The sequence below is a fragment of the Gymnogyps californianus genome, chromosome 5 (assembly GCF_018139145.2).
Source record: "Gymnogyps californianus isolate 813 chromosome 5, ASM1813914v2, whole genome shotgun sequence".
In the NCBI taxonomy this organism is placed as follows: Eukaryota; Metazoa; Chordata; class Aves; order Accipitriformes; family Cathartidae; genus Gymnogyps; species Gymnogyps californianus.
Genome location: NC_059475.1, coordinates 70,151,363 through 70,173,459, shown reverse-complemented (window position 1 = coordinate 70,173,459; position 22,097 = coordinate 70,151,363). Strand labels below are relative to the sequence as shown.

Sequence of the window (22,097 nt, the reverse complement as noted above, 5' to 3'; positions counted from 1 at the left end):
AAATTAGTTTTAAAGTTTGGGGATCCCAATTGCCCCAAAAGCTGTTCAAACTAAATTATGCCGTTTACACTGGTGAATGCAGCAGAGATTCAAGTGCTGGGTGTCAAGAAGGAAATCGCTTCTGCATCAGTGGAGGTCGGTACTTGTGCGTGGGGCTTGCAGCCGTTCGGGGACTGGCAGCTGCAGCTCCATCTCATTTGGGTGAACTAGCAGTTCCTCTCCCAAATTAAGAGGAAATTTCACATTTCCAAGGATTTCTGTGGGCCTGACAGTAGCACACCCTTAGATAATAGTCTCCAAAAACTGGCTGATAGGAGATGGGCTCAGTGTAAAGACCCTGTCATCCACTAGTTAACGCCTTCATCACATAAGCCATCGCCATTTTGATGGGCTCTCAAGGAGCTGCTCCTGCCTTCAAATCATAATTGTGCATTTGTAGTGTGATTTGTAATGTGTTTGCCCCCTTTTAGTCTATGCTCTTTTATCCCCCCTTGTGTCTCATCCAGGATCTAAGCCTGGCTGGAGCCAGCTGGAGAAGTGGTGGGTTGGTAGCACAGTGAGATCAAAGTGCTTCCTAATTGTATGTGGGATTTCACATTCAAACTATGTGCTTTGTGAAAGAAATGAACTTGCATGGCTTTGTCGGAGGCAATGAAAGGGCAGTACTCCAATGATGTCCTTATTCTCCCAGATCATCCTGAGAAAGAATTACAAAAAAATTTTAAAGTTTATCATGGGCTCCACCTACCTCTGCCTTGGGAACACCCAGCTAACTCCCACAGCCACCCCCACAGAAACCACGGTCGCGGATCCCAACAGCCAAGTGCTCTAGTTGCTGCAAAGTCCACGTTTGCACAGTTATGTATTTGATGTCCAATTGAAAAATACATCAGAAACATTGCTAGATTGGATACCCAAGAACTAAATCACAGGGTTTAGAAAATTTCTTACAAGAGCTGCCAGTTCAAACTCCCTTTGTCTGATTGTCAGTCCAAAAATTTTACAAATACTACATTCATTTTCACCCCAAAATGAAAAAGAAAAAAAAAAATCAAGACTAGGAAATGCATATCTCAGTTTGTACTTCTTACTCACGGCCCAGACAAAGTAAAATCCCATTGCCTTTTCAGTGGCTTATATTGCGAACGTAAAGGAAGATAACACTACTCCTAAATCAACATCTGAAAGAGAAAACCAGCTTTTCTTAGCACCTTTTTCTGCACTCAAGCAGAGTAAAACTGAAATAGGCATGCGAAATAAATTTCCTTTCACACAAAGACCTGGGCTTTTCAGGACAAACAGATTATCCTGCCCCAAAAGAAGATGTCTGTGGTCTTTGCCTGTCAATCAAAAACCTTTATCAAATACTCAACGTGGTCCTCAATCAAGGGCAAGAAAAATCAAAATACGAAGAGGAAATACAGATTTCAGTTTGCAGTCTTAGCTTGGGATCTAAACAAGCAAGCACGATCTCCATTTCACTATCTTCAGCTGTCTTCATCACAGCTGCCCGAGCACGAGAGGACATCGCAGGGCACTTTCCAAATCCTCCCTTCCCGCAGAGTCCCCCATCACAGCGTCGCTGTCAGCCCTGTGGCTGAAGCTCTGCCTGGTGCTTTGAAGATGCTTCTCCTGGCCTGGGCTGATCAATGGGCATCCAAATTTAAGTTACGTTTACTTTCAGTCTATTTTTGGAAGGGATACATTCGAGGGAAAAACGGGAAAACATTTTAAAGGAAATGGAATGCTTCACATTTTACTTCAAAATGATTGACAGATTGCCACTCTTTTTTTTTCCATATTCCCCATTTCATCTGATCAGGACAGTGAAATCGGGTGTCATAAAATACAGCAGAACAGGGTTTCTCATCAGCTTAGCGTGGTGAAGCGAGAGCGTGCGTGCCTGTCCCCGAGTGGGGGGGGACCTCTTGCAGCGCCCGCTGCGGCTCCAGCCCAGCTCCAGCCAGGACCATCGCTGCAGCTGCTGCTCAAACCAGAAAATGAGCAAAAAGAAGCCGCCCAGATCGCACGATGGTCAGAGACAGAATAGGAAACATAACAGCATAACAGAAGAGTATGCTGCAAAAAACCCCACGCATCCACTTCTGGCAGGGCTCCTAGCAGCCTCGGGCAAAGCCAGCTCCTCCGAAGACAGTCACGCCAAAAGCGCCCACAGAGAAGCCTCTCGGATGATCCTGCAGTTCTGTGGCTTTCACGAGAGATCAGCAGGAGGAAACATGTGAAGGTTTCGTTTCCACAAATCCCGAATTACGAGACACGCCAGCCTCCTAAGCAAAAATCTGCATCAGGGTCTCGCCATACCTGACCTGGTCCTCCATCCACAATTAAAATTCAGTGCTTGCCAGTGGGAAATTTGTTTTGTTTTTTTTTTTTAAGGGTGTCAAACCCCACAATCCATCCAGACTCAGAGCTCCCACCACCTTCCGAGCAGCCTTCCCGCCGCAGTGCGGGGAATTACAGACACCACAAACTGCCTACAAACCAGGGAGCCGACAGCATCCTTGGAAAGCTCCAGCCCCCAAGCATCACCAGTATGGACCATTATATCTTCAGACAACACCAGTTTATCAAGGGAAAAACCAAGTCATCCCAGTCGCACCCATCCGGGGCACACAGGCACATTGCTCAACAAACACACATACCACTTGGCATACCTTACCTGGAAAGAGGCTTTATTGAACATAGCTGTAAAATTATCTCTTCAGTTGAATTACTGAATTTGCACAAACATTTCTCTACAGAATAAAAAAAATCAAGCCTTGTCATTGTTTTACTGCATCTCGTTGTGCTTTTTATACTCATATTTGCAAATATTATACTCATTTGTTCATTTGTTTTCCTGTTTGTACTCCAATTACTTGCATATCAGGTTTTTTTTAATCCTAGGGTGTCGAGAGAACACAGAATAATAATAATAATAATTATAATAATTATAATAATAATACTCTTCTTTAGACAAAAGTCTTTTTTTTTTTTAAATGAAGTTAAAAGCTGAGATAATTTAAGGAAAAAGGTCTTCAAATTGTCATAACCAACTGTAAGGGAACTTTACAATGCAGTGGAAAACCGGCTGGCTAACGGTACGTGTTCGGGTAGCTCAAAACCATTTGTACAGCTTTTATTTTTTTGTTGTTGTAAAAGTGGATTTTTTTTTTTATTTTTTTTTTTTTTAATTTCGCTACAATAACAAAATAATCTTTCGCCATCTGCACAGAGGCTGGCTCCAGGGCAGAGGCACGGCACCCTCGGTGCGTCGCTGGCGCCAGGTTTGCAGAGAGCTCTGTGGTTTGCTTGGTGTCTCGGTACGCACTGCCGTCCCCCACGCACGCCTCCCCGTCCCGCTAACGCTGGGGCCGACTGCCTTGCGAATGGAGGTTAGAGTAAGAAAATCACTTCTGTGTTTTACCACCTTCTGCGCTAAGTGTATCTTAACAACCTTTTCCTCTGGTTGACCCACCTGATAACCTGAAAAAACAACAACAACGACAACAAAAAAGAGTGCTGCTCCCATTTCCAGGACCAACAGAAGCTATTTTCTAATGGATAATAAGCTGAAAGGCCATGGCTGTCTGGAAGGTTAAACAACAAATATCTCATCCGAAAGGGCTTACGCAGCAGCTTAGGTCCATCCATCTCCAGAAGCGGCTTCGTCTCCTTGCCTGCAGTCTGCACACCCAGGCTCCGTAGTTTGTTTAGAAAATAGTTTGCACAAACCACATTTTAGCAGTGCAAGCTTCTGTGTTGAAATTATTATTATTATTTTATTTTATTTTATTTTTTTTAAATCAGGCTTGTTTCATTGAAGGCACTTGGTTTCCATGGCAATTTATAAAAGACGGTGGTTTGGTTTCTTCACTTCATTAGAACAGATGACTTAGTTGGGGAGGGGAGAGGGGTGTTCGAGTGGCCGCAAGCAAACTCCGATAAGCCTGTGTAATATGTAAGCCCAGGTCGCACATCCTGGATAGTAATGCATGCAAAAGGAGACAGCATACAGTTATCAAGCATAGCCATGAGAAATGAAACATAAATGTCTTAAAACAGCTCTGATTTAGGGTTATTCTCTAGGGGAGGTGACAGCCAAAGTAGAAAGGGCCTACAATTATTTAACTCTATACTAAAAACCTTCTTGAAGGGAAAATGAATGCCAGCTCTTCACATACCCTGTTTACAGTGAGGTGTTTCTCTTTCTCACTCTGTTTTTGTTTTTATTTCCTCTCTCTCTCCTTCCTTTTTTTTTTTTTTTTGGCAGGCCATTAGGTTTCCATGGTAACAAGCAAACTATTCATTTGAAACAAAACCAGCCATGACTTTGTGCTTTGACAAGGGTTTCTATAGCTCTTTTCCGAGAGTTCAACCAGATGATGCTGTATTCATTATTGACCACAAAAGCACCTGAAGGTCTCTTCCTTACTTAGGCCAGATCTCGTTCTCACGCATGGTTCATAGTGAGTTACACTCCTGTGATGCCTTTTATGTCCCCAGTGCTTTTTAATTTTTTTTTTTATTTATTTATGTATTTATTTAACTTTTGAGTCAGTCAGTGGAGGAATCTTTGGTAGTTTGTTTTTAAATGTCCATTTTACAAAGACTCTTTCTTCATGCCAGTGCCTGGTGAATCTTTTGTAGCCTCTGCCAGGATAAGGTCACCTCTGATGACTTAAGACAGACATGAGGATGATAACTGGGATAAGTCGTATATGTGCTAATGTCCCAACAGCACCTGATCGTAAATCTACAAAAAGGGGGGAAAAAGGTAGAATTAAAGAGCTGCCCAGACACAGTCAGCACTGATACAAGGCTCAGAAGATAAAGGGCTCAGAAGGTAAAGGGCTCAGCCACCATAACCTGTCCTGCACACCAATGCGGAGGCAGCCGAGGAGGACAACGGCGTGGTGCTCACCCGGGCTGTCTCCGCTTGTCACACCGAGTGCCACTCACCTCCCCTGGCAGAGCCCGGGTCTCTGCTAGGGACAGCGCTCTGCAAGGTCACCTTCTACAAAGAGGGGACAAGAATAGCGCTTGCCAAATGAGTGAGGCAGGAGACATTGGGATAAAAAACCACCTGGCTGTGTAGTTAAGGTCTGTACTGTAATGCACACGTGGCGGGGGAGGGATGAAACAAGGTCCACAGGGAATCACAAGACTGATATTCATTAATTTTATATTGTTTGGACCCCCTGCACATTTTTTTAATGTTGCTTTATCTGTCTGCCCATCTCGACTCACGGCCGCCCAGCTCAGCCCCACCGTGGAGCGTAGCCCACTGCTCTCGCCTCTGCCTTTCACTTGCATCTCTGCTAAACCAGCATTTTCCTATCCGAACGAAGACATTTTGACTCCAGAGCTTGCTCCCAAGGAAAACGTTTCACTTTAAGCCTCTCCAACTGAACCGAACACTATATTGTTCTCCTGGAGAAAATCCATTTTAGAAGGTGTCTCAAATTTATAACCATGAGAAGTAATTTGCTCTCCCTCACGTGTGGAAGAGCCACTTACTGTTGGCCGGTTGGTCTGATTTCATACACTCTCCTTCCACAATTGATACATCATCAATAGCAATATCACCTTCGATGCCGGGGCCCCGGATCCCTTCAAATATGAGCTGCAAAAAACACAAAGAAGCAGCAGATCAGAGGGTGACGAATGGAAAACGTTCAGCTGCATTTTGCACGCATTAAACTACATCGATGGGCTTAGAACAATTTACAAACACTTTCTGTGGTGCAAAACAAACGCAACCAAATTCACACGTACTTGTAAGGTGAACACAGAGGATGTGTGAGCCGTGGAGGCTTTTACTCTTCAGAATGAGCCGAAAAATATCAGAGCTGCTGGTTGTCTGCCTAGTTGTCTACCTGGTATCTCCAGGTCAGCTTCACCACTATGCTAACTGTAATGTGTGTACTCATGTAAGTATGATATTCCTGGAGCAAAGAGCAGGATTAAATGGAGGAAAAGTTTTTAAGAGATTTGGGGTGTTTTTCCCAGAAACTCCTGCCACCTGAAGCGAGTGGCAGAGGCACAGCTTGAAGAACAGCATCTGCGATGCGTTGAAGGACTGAGCATCCACTCGACCACAGACTGCATGAAAACACACAGGAGCCAGAAAAACTCCACGGTAAAACGAGGTTTCTGGCCCTTGAAGAGTGGCCCAACCAGTCCCTCCCACCCCATCTCCCACACTGGGCTCCCTCATCTGCGCCCGGTGGCACTTCCCTGCAGGCAGGAGGAGGACAGGAGCTGCCCCACTGCAACCTTCCCCGGCCCATGAAAGCTTGGGAGAAACCTCTCAGGAGCCAGGCTGGTGTCCCTCCACCCATGATAAAGCTGTGTTTATATCTCAACGGGTCAGGAAGGGACTACCTTTGGTTCGGATCCCCTGAGGTCCCACAGTGATCTCCTGCGATCACCTCGGTGGATTTTAACCTCCCAGGTTTCCTGCCGTGGCAGGAATTGATGGCAGTGACAGCCCCGCTTCTCTCCTGCCCCGTTTAGTGGCTCATCATCATGTCCAGAAGCTTTGATCCCTTCTAGGAATGGTTTTATATTTATCAGAGGACATTGTATTGTGTTTTAGCACAGAGAGGGTCAGGGTAGAGATTTTATTCCTCTTTAAGGCTGTAACCTCTGCTAAATGGATGCCTGTGATTTCAAGATCCTATTAATCACTTTCTGTCAAATATTCCTAGTCTGAAACCCCAACTGCTACAGCTGGGAAAGCAAATGGTGCCTATATGGAGATGGGTGGCTTGTTGCAAGGTCAGTAATATTATTTGCCATAATGTTCATTATTAGCTATGGATTACTATCGTACTAAAGAAACAAAGTTATCCGCTCGCCTTCCCCAAACCCGATGTGATGCTGTCCTGCCACACTGCTGCTTAATTAGCTTTGCAGAAGAGTGGATTCATTCTGTGTTGTGAGAAATTTATTCACTAGAAAACTTCAAAGCGTTTCCAAAGAGATGAAGGAATTATGTAAGGAATATATTTCCCAAGCAGCACCATTTGCACAGTTATCTCTCCTTTCCCTTTTTTCCACCCCTCAGTCCTTTGAAATATTTTTGGTTAACTTAGATGACAAGTTTTTTAACTTTAATCTGCAACAATATATGCATGAAATTCAATGAATTTTATAAGGGCGTGCTGTGGCACTAATGGAGACATTAACTCTTGGGGGTAGAGTCAATTTGAAAAAAAAAAATTAATTCCATCATCTGGAGCAAAATACCTAAATTACACTTCATAATGATCTATCTGCATCAGGGAGATGTCTAGGGCACTCGGATGGGCTCTCTCTGTTGTCATTGATTTCAGCAGGACACAGATCAGAGCCTCTTCTTTTGGCAGCTTCCGACGTTTCTTTGCTCATTAATACAGTTCAACCGGAGCTGCTGATTTGAAATGAATACCGTTCATTATAAATGATGAGTAAACACTCAGGGCAGTGGAAGATGACCCTGTAAGTCACAGGGGTCCAGTAGCGGGTCCAGCTGGATGAGTATCACCCGAGGACCGTATCACAATGGCGGACGACGCCACCAGACGTCGCATTGCGCACGCAATTCCCCGCTCTGCCTTTCCACGGAGGGCACGTCCCTCAACCTCGGCCACAGACACAGCTCGCCCTTTTGCTAAGCTGAGCATCCCCAGTGGGAGCCTGACCCTGTCGCGGTAAGCTGGCAATATGAGGCATGTATTTACAGCCTGCCTGTTGCGTCCTAAGCCAGGCGGCAAGGTCTGCGCTGGGAGCACTAAATAAACGTGAAAGCTGTGCATTTGGAGCGGGAGACTCCATCAGTATTTTATTGAAGTGCGACGCTGTAGGTTAATTACTGTAACAAGGTGGATATTAATGCAACAGGGAACTGTAATTGGGAAAACAGTAAGTTTTTCCATAATTTACCTTGTTGTCTGAAAACAGTGTCTCAAGTAATTATCCCTCTGACAATTTTTCGACTCTACCTCTGATGATGGGAAGCATTCAGCTCGAGAGGAAAGTGTCTTCTCTTCTCCCCCAAAGTACAGCTTGCCCTCCCGCTCCTTGGCAGCAGGCATACAACCAGTCAACGGAGTTTAAAGTCAAATCTTTCCTGATAATGAAAAACACTGTTTCCAGACAAAAGGACTCTATACAAACACAACGGCCAGCATTTAATTAAAATCTGCATTTGGCAGTGCATTTTATGGGCCTCAGAGACGGGATGCTATTAGCCAGCTTGGCCACACGCTCAGAACAAATCACCGCAGATGAGTGTTGGCAAGGCACGGAGCACAATCCAGCCTGCAGTTCACAGCTATTTGCGGGACGTGCCAGATGATCAGAATCCCCTATCAGTATCCTGCAAAACCTATTATCTGCATGTCCGTGACTTTACAAAGCTGTTGTTAAAAATACTGCATTTAGCTGAAGAATAGAGGGGCTTATGCGTACAGCAAAGGCCACTGCTCTCTTAACAGGGGAAATGGAAATAAGCCCCTATAGTGCCTCCGGAGTTATCCCGAATGTCTCCGGGGGATTCAGCCTGTGCTTCTTCAACAGGATTTCAGACAGATTTTACCTTCCTGGACAGTCTCCTAATAAGAAGTAGAGAGGAGCCTCACGAATGTCCCCAGCCGGACGGGGTGATGACAATGGTGTAAGCCCCTTACACTCGCTGTAAGGGGCTGAAAATCTCAGTGGTCTGGCAGGGTCATTCACTTAAGGGCAGATCAGCCCCTCTCTTACCAAAAATGTCTTTGACACAAGAAGGTGTCAAGGGAAGCATAGCTGAAAGCGGTGGCAGTGCTCCTGCTCAAATCTGAACTAAAATTGACACCTTCCCAGATGCCAGCGTGCAATGTATCACTTCCACGTGCTCTCTTTTTTTGTGTTCATTCTTTAAAAATACTTAATAAGTGAATATCTTACTGAGATAGCTTTTATGCAATACTTTTTCTAATTCAAAGCACTGTAGTCCTCTGAGTTCTTCATGACAGAAGCTTTGTTGTATATCACGGGGACTGGGAAGGTATAAACCAAATCTGGGCTGCACTTTTACCCATATAAATTAACCTATAAAAAGTTTTAATTTCTGTGTCAGTGTACTGTTTTACTGCAAAGATTCACTTCAATTCACTCTCCTTAAATTTAACTGGGAGGTTTATATTCTTTCCTACTTAGACTCCTAAATGGAAAATAAAGTTTGCTTGATGCAAGAGCTGCTAAAAAAGTAATTTAAGGTTCCAATCACTCTGACATTTATTTGTTATATTTGTGCAGAGCTTCACGGCTTTACATTCATTTCATGCTGAAGCCTTTAAACACAACAATGTAAAAGGTGAAAAACAGCCAAGTAGAGGAGCTTCCATCTTGTGTACCAGCTAGTGGCACCGGTGAATATGGTTTTAAAGCAATGCGAGTGGGTGCACCAGTAGCAGAAGTGACCCCTGTAACTTTTCTGAAAGCAACGGGGCCCCGTGCAAGGGCTGATGCTCAGACTCCACGGTGAAAGCAGCAACCTGGGTACCGGGAGCTGCTGGCTGTGGCCTCTGGCTGCTCTGCCAATGCCTCACTCCGGGTGGCCCCCGTGCAAGGCAGACACCCCAGCTTGCCCTTCCACCCAAACCCATGCCTTCCTCTCCATGCCGATGAGGTGACCCCAGGTTTGCACCCCATCACCCTGCTCCACTCCTCTGCATTGCTGGTGCCAAATCCTTTGCATCTCTCTGCCAGGAGCTGATGTCGTCATCCTTCCCTTACTTATGCTAAAGCCCGTCCCAGGTCTCAGGAATCCCTCTCAGACACAACTACGATCACTTTGGTTTCAGCTTCCCCAGCCATCTCTTCTCTCCCCTTACCAGTCCATTTATTATGTTCAGATGCTAAATCATTTTTCTCTCCTTCACTGTTCAGACTTCTTAGATTTATCCTGACTTCACCAATGCAAAACTCACCTACTCTGATCAGCTCCCTTGTACTTGGTCCCGTGCTCTGAGTGTACTTTAACACTTGTATCCCTCCTCTCTGCACTCTTCCTCCCCAATTCTGCCACTTTGTTCCACTCAAACATCATGTAACGCTATACTTCACATATCCCTCTCCTTCAGTTTTCCTCTAATTTCCCCCCATGCAATGCTTCTGCGACCACGTATGCCAAATCATTTCTCTTCTGTCATTGCCTCTCATGCATGGAAATAAAAACAAAGGGCCGGGATCAGTAATTACCCATAAAGTGAACCCCCATCTGTGTGTTTAAGATAGCAGTTTTGACTTGCACCGAACGACTCTTTTTCCCAAAAGCCATTATCTCCCCCAGGGGACCTGGAGGTTACAGAGAGGTGACAGAGGAGCCTGGAGAACTTTGCACCGCAGGGCACAGCTTGTGACTCCCGTTTTCCGTGATGATACTCCCAGCCTCAAACACACGAGGGCTTGCTCGCGGCAGCTGCCTTTTTGGGTCTGTTCCAGTTACAAACAGCTCACAGTGTGAATGAGAACTGCCCATAATAGTCTATCAGCATCTCACTGTCAAACCAAAAATGAAATGTGTGAAAATCTGTCATAACTTGCATGCATGTAGTGAATGAGGCGTGCAGCTCTGCCGTACCAGGAGCTCTGTGCAGGCAGCACCGCTGCTTTGGTACCTTTAAGCAAAAACTCAGAGATCATTCCTTTTTCTGCAGAAAATGCAGGTATTTCAAGAGACCTCTAACTCAGGCACTGTACCAGGGACCCTAAATATTTTTACACAGGAAGTAATTTTGTATTCCAATTTGTAATCTGAAATAAAAAAAACGTTTTATATCAGCTACCAGCATCTTCTGAAAACTGAAAGACATTTTGTCTTCAAGCAAATAGCTTCTGTTCTGCCATTAAAGTGTGCATTATTAAGCTCTATGGTGCTCACCTATTTAAAGCAAGGAAAGCAATTATCTGTCCATAAAGCAGCTTTCAGAGCTGAAATGAAGCTGTGAAATCCTCTGTCAGAAGGAAAGGGTCAGCGTACACAGGCCCCCCCCCCCCCCCCCCGAAAACCGAATGCTCTCGTTCCCGGTGTGTGATGAACAAGCCATTACCTGAAATGAAGTTGGGGGATTTATATTAACACGGGCTTGGTTCCAGTGCTGTCCCTTATTTCCACTTGAAGACCACAACGGGTTCTCTATCGCGGTCTGACCTTTCAACCGCAGGTAAACGTTCAAGCTTCCTAGAAGAGAGGTGGAGAACTGGAATTGGTTAGGCTCTCTGATGGAGCAGAGACGCTGGGCTGGGTACAGCAGCAGTTCCCTGCTCACCCCTCTTCCCATTTTGCATGGGCCTCTGCTAGGCCTGAGTGGATGTGGAGGGTTTCTTGTCGTAAATTCAAAAACTTTTAAACTTGGGAACACTGTGAACTGGTGATGCGAATTCACAGCAGAGGTAAACTGAGCGCGCAGGGAGCGCGCTCGCCCGTTGCGGGCAGGGCAGTCGCACCCACTGCTGCCTGCAGCTCAGGAGGGACACGAGGCTTCCCAGGGTGAGATGGGCAAAAAGGACTTTTCTGTGCTTTAGTGCAAGCAAGGCATTTATAACCTCCTTACCCAAGGATAAATAAGCACCTTGGTTGCTTTATGCTTAGCTCTTGCTTATAAAGACTGTCCAACTTCTTGTTTACTCTGTACATCGTTTAACTAATGGAGTGCCATGGAGCCTGGCAAATCTATCTCAGAGATAGATGTGATGCCCTTACTCCTGCTAAGGCGTATTTTTGAAGGACAACGTAATCCTCTGAGTTAAAATAACCTCGGTGAAGTCCCTCACTGTGGAGAAAAACCCCACAGACCTGGGTCTTTCCCCACTGCTGACCTTTAAGTTACTGGTTCCAGTACAGACATTATTTGCAACAGGTAACAGATCATCTGCATTCAGCAGCCCTTCTCTCTGGTTAACCTCACTGTCTCAGACCATGAACAGAAACCAGACTATCTTGGTGCACCAAGAGACAGCAAATGCATCGACTTCATTTGTCAGGGTTCAGTAACTCACATAGTTTGGAGATTTTGTTCCTCCTTGCCCACCACTGTTATCTGCAGATGTGTGGGGCAGTGGTCTCTTTGTACTACGTAAATCATTGTATTTGCCTTCATTTGAGAAAGTTCAGACAGTCAAGTTCACACAAGACTACTGTTTTTTTAGGGTGTTAGGCATGGCAGCTGGGCAGCTCATACAAATTATATTTGCAATGAAACCTCTCAGATCTGAGGCAGCTGCACAGTGACTCAGCTCCTGCTAATAAAAAGTTCTTATTTCTAGCAATAGCAAAACTCAGTGCCTTGAAAAACAGAAGGCTAGACGTGTAATGGAGCAGCAAATATTCTCATCACGGCTATTTCACCAGGGTGCCCAGAATGAGGCCATACATCTTCTTTGAAGGAGGTGGGGGAAGTGATGCTCGCCGGAGCGACTGGGCGGCACCGTGTCTCCCACCTGCCTCCCACTGCAGCATTGTATTTTTCAAACGCAGGGGAGGGTGCAGAAGCAGCGAAAAGGAAACACGGCTTCTAACGAGGACATTCTGTCTCTGCCTACACGCACACTACTGGGTAAAACAAAAAGACCTGAAACAGAAAGGGCTTGCAAGAAGGGGAATGCTCAGGAGGGTTCCCTGGAGCAGCCCTGCAGCCCAGCCCAGTAAGACGTTGCAGGGCTGTGCAGGGCTGCTCACAGCAAGCGGCTGCTCAGCCTCAGCTCTCTTCCAAACAGCAACAACAGCTTTTGGGCAAGGTTTATATTATGCAGCTACAACAGTTCTCCCTTCCTTCCCATCTGCTTCTCTCCAAGACTTTTTTCAACAACTGCGCTGGGTCTATGGTCTGAAAAAAGGCAGGGTCTTAGACAAGACTACCTAAAGTTATAAAATAGAGTTATAAAATATGATGTTATTTTTCTAAAAGACAAAAAGCAATGCCCATATCAAGCTAGCGATGAATTGCTGGCTAATTGTTTCACCTGTTTCTGCAGGCTGATACAGCCCATGCCGCAGGGCTGTTTGGATTAGCTGAATAATTTAGGTATGAAAAGCATGTAATTCCATTACTGCTGAGGTTACAGAGATTTAAGATTGTTCATAGCATACTCAGCCTCTCTGTGTCACATAATTTCTTCAAATTAATAGCAGAACGATAGCAGTCTTACTTAAAATACAAAATAGCCATTAGTGTACCAGCTATGCTCAGTCGTTGCCCGGCATGTTGGTTAGTATGGATGTACCTGCCTGACCCTCATCGCTAGATATGCACACACACCGGCCCGAAACGTTGCTGAAAACTTAACTAATGACACCTGCAAGAGATGCTTATCTTTGAAATTCCGCCAGTAAGGTTTTGGAAAAGTTACGTGGCCTCTGCAAAGCTGATGCTGTGGGGGAGGATGGGTTGGCTATAGGGTTCACACTGAGGTGTGTCCAGCAAGAATTCATCTAAAGATTTCAAACTCTTCCAAACTCTAGACAAATGGGTAATGAAGTGACTCTTGAGTAGGAGACAAAAGCAGTGGGCAGGAGTAACAACTGTGAATTAAGGAATAAAGTTTACTTTCTGACAGCATCCTGCCAAGAGAGCGCAGGGTGCTCCGGAGACGTCGCCAGCTGCGACACCGGGGTGGCATTTTGAGCGCTCATCACTGTGCGAACACAAACAGCTTTCACAGTGTGCTCTGACAGCGTGTTCTGCTTCCACTTTTTGTTTTGTGATGGCTGTCTAATGACAAGAAAAATTATTGTTCTTGGAGCGTCAATTAGAAACGCCCCATTTTGGGGTGTAGATGGAAAAATCGGAAATAAAGGTTGTTTTAAAAGATGGTGACAGCTATAATGGAACTACAACCTCTTTCTGTCTCAACGTAGAGACACAAGAAGGACAGTGTCTCTTCATTTTCTTCTTCCCCAACAATGGCTTATTGTTTGCTGCAAATCAAGTAATGGGAACTTCTATTTCTTTTATGCTTTAGGGATAATCTACCTTCTCCTTTTGAAGGGTGTGGGGCGAAGCGCATGCAGTGTCTCTGGCAGCCAGCACTCTCAGAGTTCGCTCTGTGTGATCTGTCAGGAATTACAATCTGACTTGTAAGTAAGAGCCATCTATTTCAGGTAAAGAAACACTTTATCTTCCTGAATCTAACTGCCATGGCATGAGATGTAGGTCCTTGTTTATCTCGTCAGAGCTGTGCTGTAGTGTAAGTGCTAATCTCAGATCTGTGCTCTGCTCTCTGCAAAGACTCCCAAGTACCTCTCCTTATCGCTACAGAAATTTTCAGCCTCTTCTCCAGAGACACCGAAGACCTGAACAGCAGGCACAGAAGCTGAGCTGGATAAACTGGTAGGCTGGTTTTTTTTCAGTATAGTGCAACAGGCATATTCTCAAATTGATGTCACTGGGGTCACTCATTTTTAAGAATGGAGGATGAAGTATCTTTTCCCCTAAGCCTCCAAGACCAGTCTACACCAGCGACAGAGCACCATTCCAGGATGATATTCCATTTTATTAGGGATCCTTCAAAACCTTGTCGGAAATGCAGAAACATTTTGATGAGCACCTAAACTGTTTTGGAAACAAAGTACTTGGCCCCTGAGACATGGGAATAATAACCCTAATACTGCTTGGAAATCTTATGGATACTGATAGGGAGAATAAAGCAATCCAGTGGAAATGCACCAAAGACTGCTGAACAATGCTACAGCACTTTGGATGAAAAATCAAAGGTTAATGGCCATGCACCTTCTCTGAACACGCTGTCCCCAGGTCCAAGGAAGGAAAAGGCCGGAATTTGTTTAAGCCAAATTCCCCTGAAAGATACTTCCAGTTTTCAGTTAAGTAGGGTCAAGTGTCAGCGGCTCACGGTTATTCAAAAGAGAGATCCTACAGCACAGAGATCATATACGAAGTCTCAGTTAGCAGCTCCTATCCTGCTCTTGTGAAGAAATCAATGAGCTGGCAGTGCATATTACAGCCGAGAGCTGCCCCGACTGGCAGCGCTCATTCCCAAATGGGGATAAGAAGGACCTTCTATATGTCGGCTACAAATTCCAGACCAGCGGTGAAGGGTCAAGGCTTCTAACAGCTTGTGATAAAACAGTCAATCTGTTTTAGCAATAAGAGTTAGAATTATCCACAGGGGATTAATCCTTAATAAAATGTAATTCTTCTGAATAAAAATATTACCAATTAAATATTTCCCACAGAATCATTGAGGTTGGACGCACCTCTGGAGATCGTCCCATCCAAACTCCTGCTCAAAGCATGGTAGATTAGAGCAGGTTGCCCAGGACCATGTGCAATCAGATTTTGGATACCTCCAAGGACAGAGACTCCACAACCTCTCTGGGCAACCTCTGCCGGTGTTTGACCGCCTTCACAGTTAAAAAAAATTCTTTTTTCTTATGTTTAGATAGAATTGCCTCTATTTCAATTTGCGCACATTGCCTCTTGTCCTGTCCCTGAGCGTCTCTGAGCTCCATCTTCTTTACACTCTCCCTTCAGGTATTCATACAGATTGATGAGATCCCCCTGAGCCTTCTCTTCTCCAGGCTGAGCAGTCCCAGCTCCCTCAGCCTCTCCTCATGTGAGAGATGCTCCAGTCCCTTCGTCATCTTTGTGGCCTTGAGCTGGACTCTCCAGTAAGCCCATGTCTCTCCTGTACTGGGGGCCAGTACTGGGCCCAGCACACCAGCTGTGTCTCACCAGTGCTGAGCAGAGGGGCAGGATCCCCTCCCTCGACCTGCTGGCCACGCTCTGCCTGACGCAGCCCAGGAGGCCAGTAGCCGTCCTTACCGTAAGGGCATATCATCTGAAACATAAAAGGAGGCTGAGGGGAGACCTTATCAGTCTCTACAACTACCTGAAAGGAGGTTGTAGCGAGGTGGGTGCCGGTCTCTTTTCCCAAGCAACAAGTGATAGGAGGAGAGGAAACGGCCTCAAGTTGTGCCAGCGGAGGTTTAGATTGGATATTAAGAAAAATTTCTTCACCGAAAGGGTTATCAAGCACTGGAACAGGCTGCCCAGGGAAGTGGTGGAGTCGCCATCCCTGGAGGTATTTAAAAGATGTGTAGGTGTGGTGCTGAGGGACATGGTTTAGTGGTGGACTTGGCACTGCTAGGTTGGACTTGATGATCTTAAAGGTCTTTTCCAACCTAAACGATTCTATGATTCTGTGATAAGGTTTGATCCATCTGGGCAAATCGCTGTGTTATAATAACGCCTTTCCTAACCCGAAGTAATTTCTAAGACCACAAACCTTTAAAAACTCATTCAAGTGGTTACCTCATCAATACGACTATTCATACAATAATCATGTCGTTAAATCATTGAAGTCTTAGAATTTCATCACTCATTTTTTTCATTATCCTCATGTGAACAATTTCAGTGACAGAGTTCATCTCTGGGGAATCAAATGGTTTATATTTGCTGATTTCATAATTTATTTCTTGTATGCATGTTGCATTCTCATGTGTTTCATAACATTTTGTCATTACGAGGAATTAAAATTTTGAATTTAGTAGACGTGTATGAGCATACATTCAAACACATGGCTGATGCTATTAATTTACTATTTTTCTGTCAGTCTGCTCTTTAAAGGCAGAATAATATGTAATTTTTTACAAAGCTATTCAAAAGTAGATCATTTTGAGCATTAGCTAAAATGAAGGTAACTATACTTTTTAACATCAAGGAACAAAAGTGATATCGAGCAATTTTGGGATTTGACAACTAGGTGTCCACATTGCCATGAACAAATCCTGTGTAACTATGATCACTGATGGTCACTGTCACCACCTTCACCTCTGGGTCAGCTCCTTCATCAGCCAGCATTACACATGTCAATTCAAGAAATTACACATAAACAGGAAAGGGTGATCTCGGCAAAAAAGCTAAGGACACAGACACTTGCTGAAAAGGTAGCCGAGGAAAAAAAACAAAATTGCACCAACGAGAGGTCACTGTTTTGTGGACAGACGTCAGCCTCAGTGGCTGTTTTTCTTATACTTTATCCCAGCCCTAAGGCATTCCAGAAAAACTCTTTGACCCTTTATGTTTGTAACTTTGCTCTTCACTGTCATATACCAGAAATAGTCTAATATATGACCATGTAGGGCAGTTTATATTTTTTTCACTAAGCATGGCGTGGCTCAGTCGCTTCCTTCCAATAAACAGCCAAGCTCCCACTGCAACGTAGATCCAGGAGAATTTCGACCTGGGGCTGCGTTCACGTGCTCAGCAGTGCAGAGACAACTAACCAGAAACTAAGTGAACTGGTCTGCTCTATTTAAAACCTGAACTCTGCCTGGAGGCAGGCGAAGGTTTCCCGAAGCAACCACCAGAATGCACTGTGAGGATGTGCTTGCCCTTGAAATATACACAAAAAATACATCAAGTCAGGTCAGCTTGGCACTGGAAAGCCTCTTGACACACTGGTAAGCACCGAGCATCCCACAAGGATTTACAGGATTTATAAAAATTGGCTGTCTATCGTTTATACTTTCATATTTTCCCACACCTTTTTTTTTGTACTACGCAAAGAAATTAAACGTGTGTGTTGACAGAGCTATGACTAAAAATAGACTTACAGATACACCTTGAAAATATATAGTCCCACAGCTTCTGAGTGAATCGTGCATGACTTTTACAAAGGAACCGTGTGCTGCTGCATTGCACACAGGCTGTGCCGCTCCAGCTGCCAGCACATGAGAAGTGCTGCTGCTAATTGCTTGATCCTGAATCTAGTGAGGAGTGACTCAAAACACTGTGTTAGTATCAGGCAAAGCCCTTGCAAATATCACCTTTTCTGTTTTCATGCTCTAAAGTTCCCTGCTCAAAACCTCACTTATGCACACAACACTTCTCAGCTGGAAGAGGGGCTCCTGCTAGCGTGCTGATTAGTGGAAAACACAGTTTTACAGCAATTAGGGGCTATCAGGCACCTCTCTTGCCAGCTTTTGTTGCAACTGGCCCTTGCAGGTGTTGGCAGTCCTCCCGTGCTTTTGTTTCATACAAGTGGACATGTCTCCTGCTATTTCTCCCAAAGTGAAAAGACAAGGTCATTGGCTTTCTCTCACCTATGTGCTGTCCATACATGTGATAGTAGAAGCTAAAACAATAGGCCGTGTTCGTAGCTCCGTAAGGATTTTTTGGAGCGACACTGAAAACAGGACTAACAAGTCTGGCCTTTTCTCCTTCCAGCCTGGGGCGTGATGTCTCAATGTACATGTAGAAACCTAGAGGAAGTCCAAATGGAAATCGTTAGGTTGCAGTCTTCAAAAGCCAACACATATACATGCAGGAAGACACGAGGGCTATCAAGCATCTTGATTCATTTTTCATATTCATCTGACATCACCATGGTTTCTGGGACATATTTCTTCTGCATTAAGCCCATGTGCTTTCTACAACTGCTTCAAAGACATGTTTTCTACCACGAGTAAAATCAGGGCCAGCAGGTCAGTACGCGTAAACAACTTCAAATCGATGTCACATTGTATATGCACAAGAAAAGAAAAAAATCTTTATGATGGGATTCAGACTTCAGTCTCAAGGTTGCAATTTGTTCCTATAAGCAGTGAGTGGGGAGGACTTTTAAAATAAAGGGAAAATATCTTGATGAAAACCTTTCAAGGAACATTTTTAACTGGCCATGTCAATCCCGTGTTCGAAAGTTCACTTTCACGAAGGAAGACAACATTCTTTCATTCTGATCCTGGACTGTGCCAACAACAGAGATAGTATTTACTTAATCCAACCAAGCAAATACAATGCAGTATGATTTTTTTTCCCCTTTGGTAGTGCAAGCAGGGGGCATACAATAAAATAGCATAAGTTACTGCAGTACTTGATAAATTCAGCACAATATGTCTGACTTTTCAAATGCAAATATACTCTGCAGTTAAGATGGCACGCTTCTGTTAACCGGGGTAGCAGATTGAAAATTACACATTTTAGCAACACCCAAAGTAAAAATGGGGCAAAAAAAAATCTCATTGTGACAGTCTGAGAGAGTTCAAGATAGAATTTAAATGACATAAAACAGAAGAATATTTCAAGATGTGCTAGAGTATTTCCCCACTAGACTATAACACGAAAGCAATCGCTTTGAAAATGGCACAATAGAAACAATACAAGATGGTTAATGGCACCATTAGTGGGTTGTGCTTTGGGACCAGCCACACGCCTCAGCACTGGCAATTTCTTTTAGAAGTCCTTGAAGTATGCTTATTCTTGGTATGATCAGGAAAAATGACGTAGCTGGCTGAATTGGCTGTCCTGGACAGGTCCCTCACCCCAACGGAGCAGCAGAGCTCCCAGTGCCGGGGGACCAGGCACCCTGCTGGAGCTTACCTTCCTTGGAGCCAGTCCGATCCGCGTTTGGCCCCGTGTTCGGGGTGTATTTTGTGTCTCTAGTGGCAGTGCTTTGTTTTGTCCAGTCGAAATTGTCCGTGTCATCTTGAGTGAAAAGGCAAATGTTACCGTCCTCAAACCCACAGTGGAACTCTCCTGCCAACGCAGAAAACAAGCAGGAATTCAGTGGCTGAAACTATTCATCCTATGCTTCTTTGTCAAAGTACTTGTCAATTATAGCAAATGCATTGTGGGATGATGCTTATTAACAGCACTGGAAAATAGACGTACATTTATATTACATCAGTTTCTAGTGTTTAGCGTATGTTTTCTTTTGCAGTAACCTCAATGAAAAAGAAATCACGGTCATCAATCTGTGTTGGTGTTACTTGACATTATATTCAAATCTTATTGTATAGTTCCTCCTCACATATTCAGATGTATACAATTGCCCTTAGAGACATTGTCTCTTCTTACCCAGCTAGCATTTATAAAAAGCTGAGAAGAACAGGCAGCATGTCCGTAAAACATGAACTATGGGGGGAAAAAAGTGCGAAGTGGGTTATTTTGGTTTAGGGATAAGAACATTAGGGAAAAGAGGACAGCAACTTTTCAAAATGAAAACGTTATCTCCAAGTGACATCTCCTACACTATTCTTGGTTTTCAATAGGGATGGGAAAGCAAGTAATGGCTAAAATGAGAGCAAAGGAGCTTTAGGGTAGACATGAAGAAAATCTCTCAAAATCAGGACAGTGAAGTACATGAATGGATTGCTCAGGAAGAGCATTGAGTCCCTATCACTGGATTATACTAACCAATTAGATGAATACCTGGGAGGAAGATTTAGGTCTATCTGAACCTATATGGGCAGGACAGGTGACTGTATCATGTCCTGAAGACATCTCCTAGACTTTCACTAAGATTTCTGTTATGTACTTGAGGTCAAGTGGTAAAAGCCTAGATCTAAAGAATAAAAATGCCAAGAACCCCAGAGAGGATTACTTGGATCCTCTCCTTTGCGAAACAGAGGTCCGTGAGACACGCCAGTCCAGTGATCCTACCTGCTTAGTTATGATGGGATGAGAAAGTCCTACTGTCAGACATTTAGGAACCAAAATAAATCAAAACTTCAAGGTTCAGTTTTCCTCTCAGAACAGAATAAGGCCCCATGTAGTAAAATGTGCAAAAGCTTAATTTTATACACATGAACAGTTCCTGCTGAGTTTACTCTTCCAGCAAAGTCAATTGATTTATCTGAGAAAACAAGCAAAACTCTCATCTCTAGGGAGAATGCAGCTGTCTGCACACTGTGTCAGCTACGGCCTTCTTTACAGGGGTGCAATTTATATTCATTGTTATGAGGCACTCTAACACCAGGCGTCATGGGATTATTCATCTGTGTTAAATTGAGAAGGTATATAAAAGTTTGCAGGTTTGGGGTTTCGGTGAACTATAAATCCACTTAAGCCACTGGAGCTTCACTGTAAATCAGTGAAGACAGAGGGACCTGGAGCTTAGCTTGGATATGTACTGCTAAGCAAGGACGCTGGTCTGAAGCTTATTTAAAATCAGGTAATATTGCAGACTGAAAAAGCAGGCTTGAAAAATTCATTCCAAACCACAAGGTGCATTAGGAGTGATTTCCAAGTCTTCCTCATTCTGCTTCTGCCTGTCCAAAGAGCAACACAAAATGTACCCCCTCCACAACAGTCAGCATAAAACACCATTCTATAAAACCAGGTTGTCACAAAAATGCAGTCCACAGAAACTTCCTTCGATATTAGCACCTCAAGCAGATTGACTTCATTTCTCAGTAAATCCGTCAACTTTATTAGATCCTCCAGAAGAATTAATTTCCTAAAGCACAGTTCGTTAACTGGCAAACATGACTGATAACCATCGGCATGACGGGGAGCCAATTTCAGGACCTTGCACCTTGGTTTGGTTCTGGAAGCAAGGTCTTCTGAATCCTGAGTTCTGAATGATGAAGAAGTGGCAATATAGAAAATCATTCAATGGAGGAGCACCGTCATGAGCATTGCAGGGAAGAAATACAAGTAGAGGCCTGATTGTGGTCCTTCCTGAGAGACGAGCAAATCAAAGAACGAGGCCACAAGGAATACACGTAGGCAGATTACATCCAAAATCCTTTGAGAGAGAAGCATGTGAACAGATGCAGACCGACACCTCCGTCTTTATCCTGAAGAACAGGAAGAGAATGCAAAGACCCTGACAAAGCTCTTGAAAGGCACAAGGACTCGAACGACGCACTCTGAACAAAATGCCAGCTGTGCCTCTCGTCTCCAAGAATACCTTTTACACGACTTGAGCTCCAAATTCGCTTGCTTTGCACTAGATTTTGTGCATTTGGCTTCCACTTCCACTTACGCAAGCCCTTCTTGTAGCAAAAATGGTGCTGCTTCTACAAAGCGTGATGAAATTAAAGGGCAAAACAGTAACTACAGGAGAAATTTCTGACTACCAGATCCAGTCCTGCAGCAAAGTGAATTAACACAAAGCATTTTCAGCCACTCAGCAGTTTCTAACAATGCCCCTCCCGTACCTTAAAAGCTGCATTTGCATGTCGCACCATGCCCTCAGAGCTTCATTAAGAAATTCCACATCAGCAGAACAAAAGATTTTTCTTCAAGTTACAAAAAGAATAAAAAATATTCAGGCTAGATGAAAAAAGGTAAGTAAAAGTTTGCCATTTATTTAATAGGATA

The 22,097-nt window shown here is 44.2% G+C and overlaps 1 protein-coding gene across 1 annotated transcript in view; it reads right to left on the bottom strand.

Annotated features, from left to right (window-relative positions):
- Window positions 1-2,685: 2,685 nt before the first annotated feature.
- The window catches only part of LOC127017211 (MAM domain-containing glycosylphosphatidylinositol anchor protein 2), a 187,960-nt gene continuing 168,548 nt past the window's right edge, over window positions 2,686-22,097 (bottom strand). The window contains exons 11-15 of the mRNA XM_050898185.1: window positions 19,371-19,526; window positions 18,095-18,253; window positions 11,082-11,212; window positions 5,521-5,626; window positions 2,686-4,756 (exon numbers count right to left, since the gene is read on the bottom strand). Of these exons, the coding sequence (XP_050754142.1) occupies window positions 4,668-4,756; window positions 5,521-5,626; window positions 11,082-11,212; window positions 18,095-18,253; window positions 19,371-19,526 (641 nt within the window). The 3' untranslated portion in view covers window positions 2,686-4,667. The remainder of the gene's footprint in view (window positions 4,757-5,520; window positions 5,627-11,081; window positions 11,213-18,094; window positions 18,254-19,370; window positions 19,527-22,097) is intronic.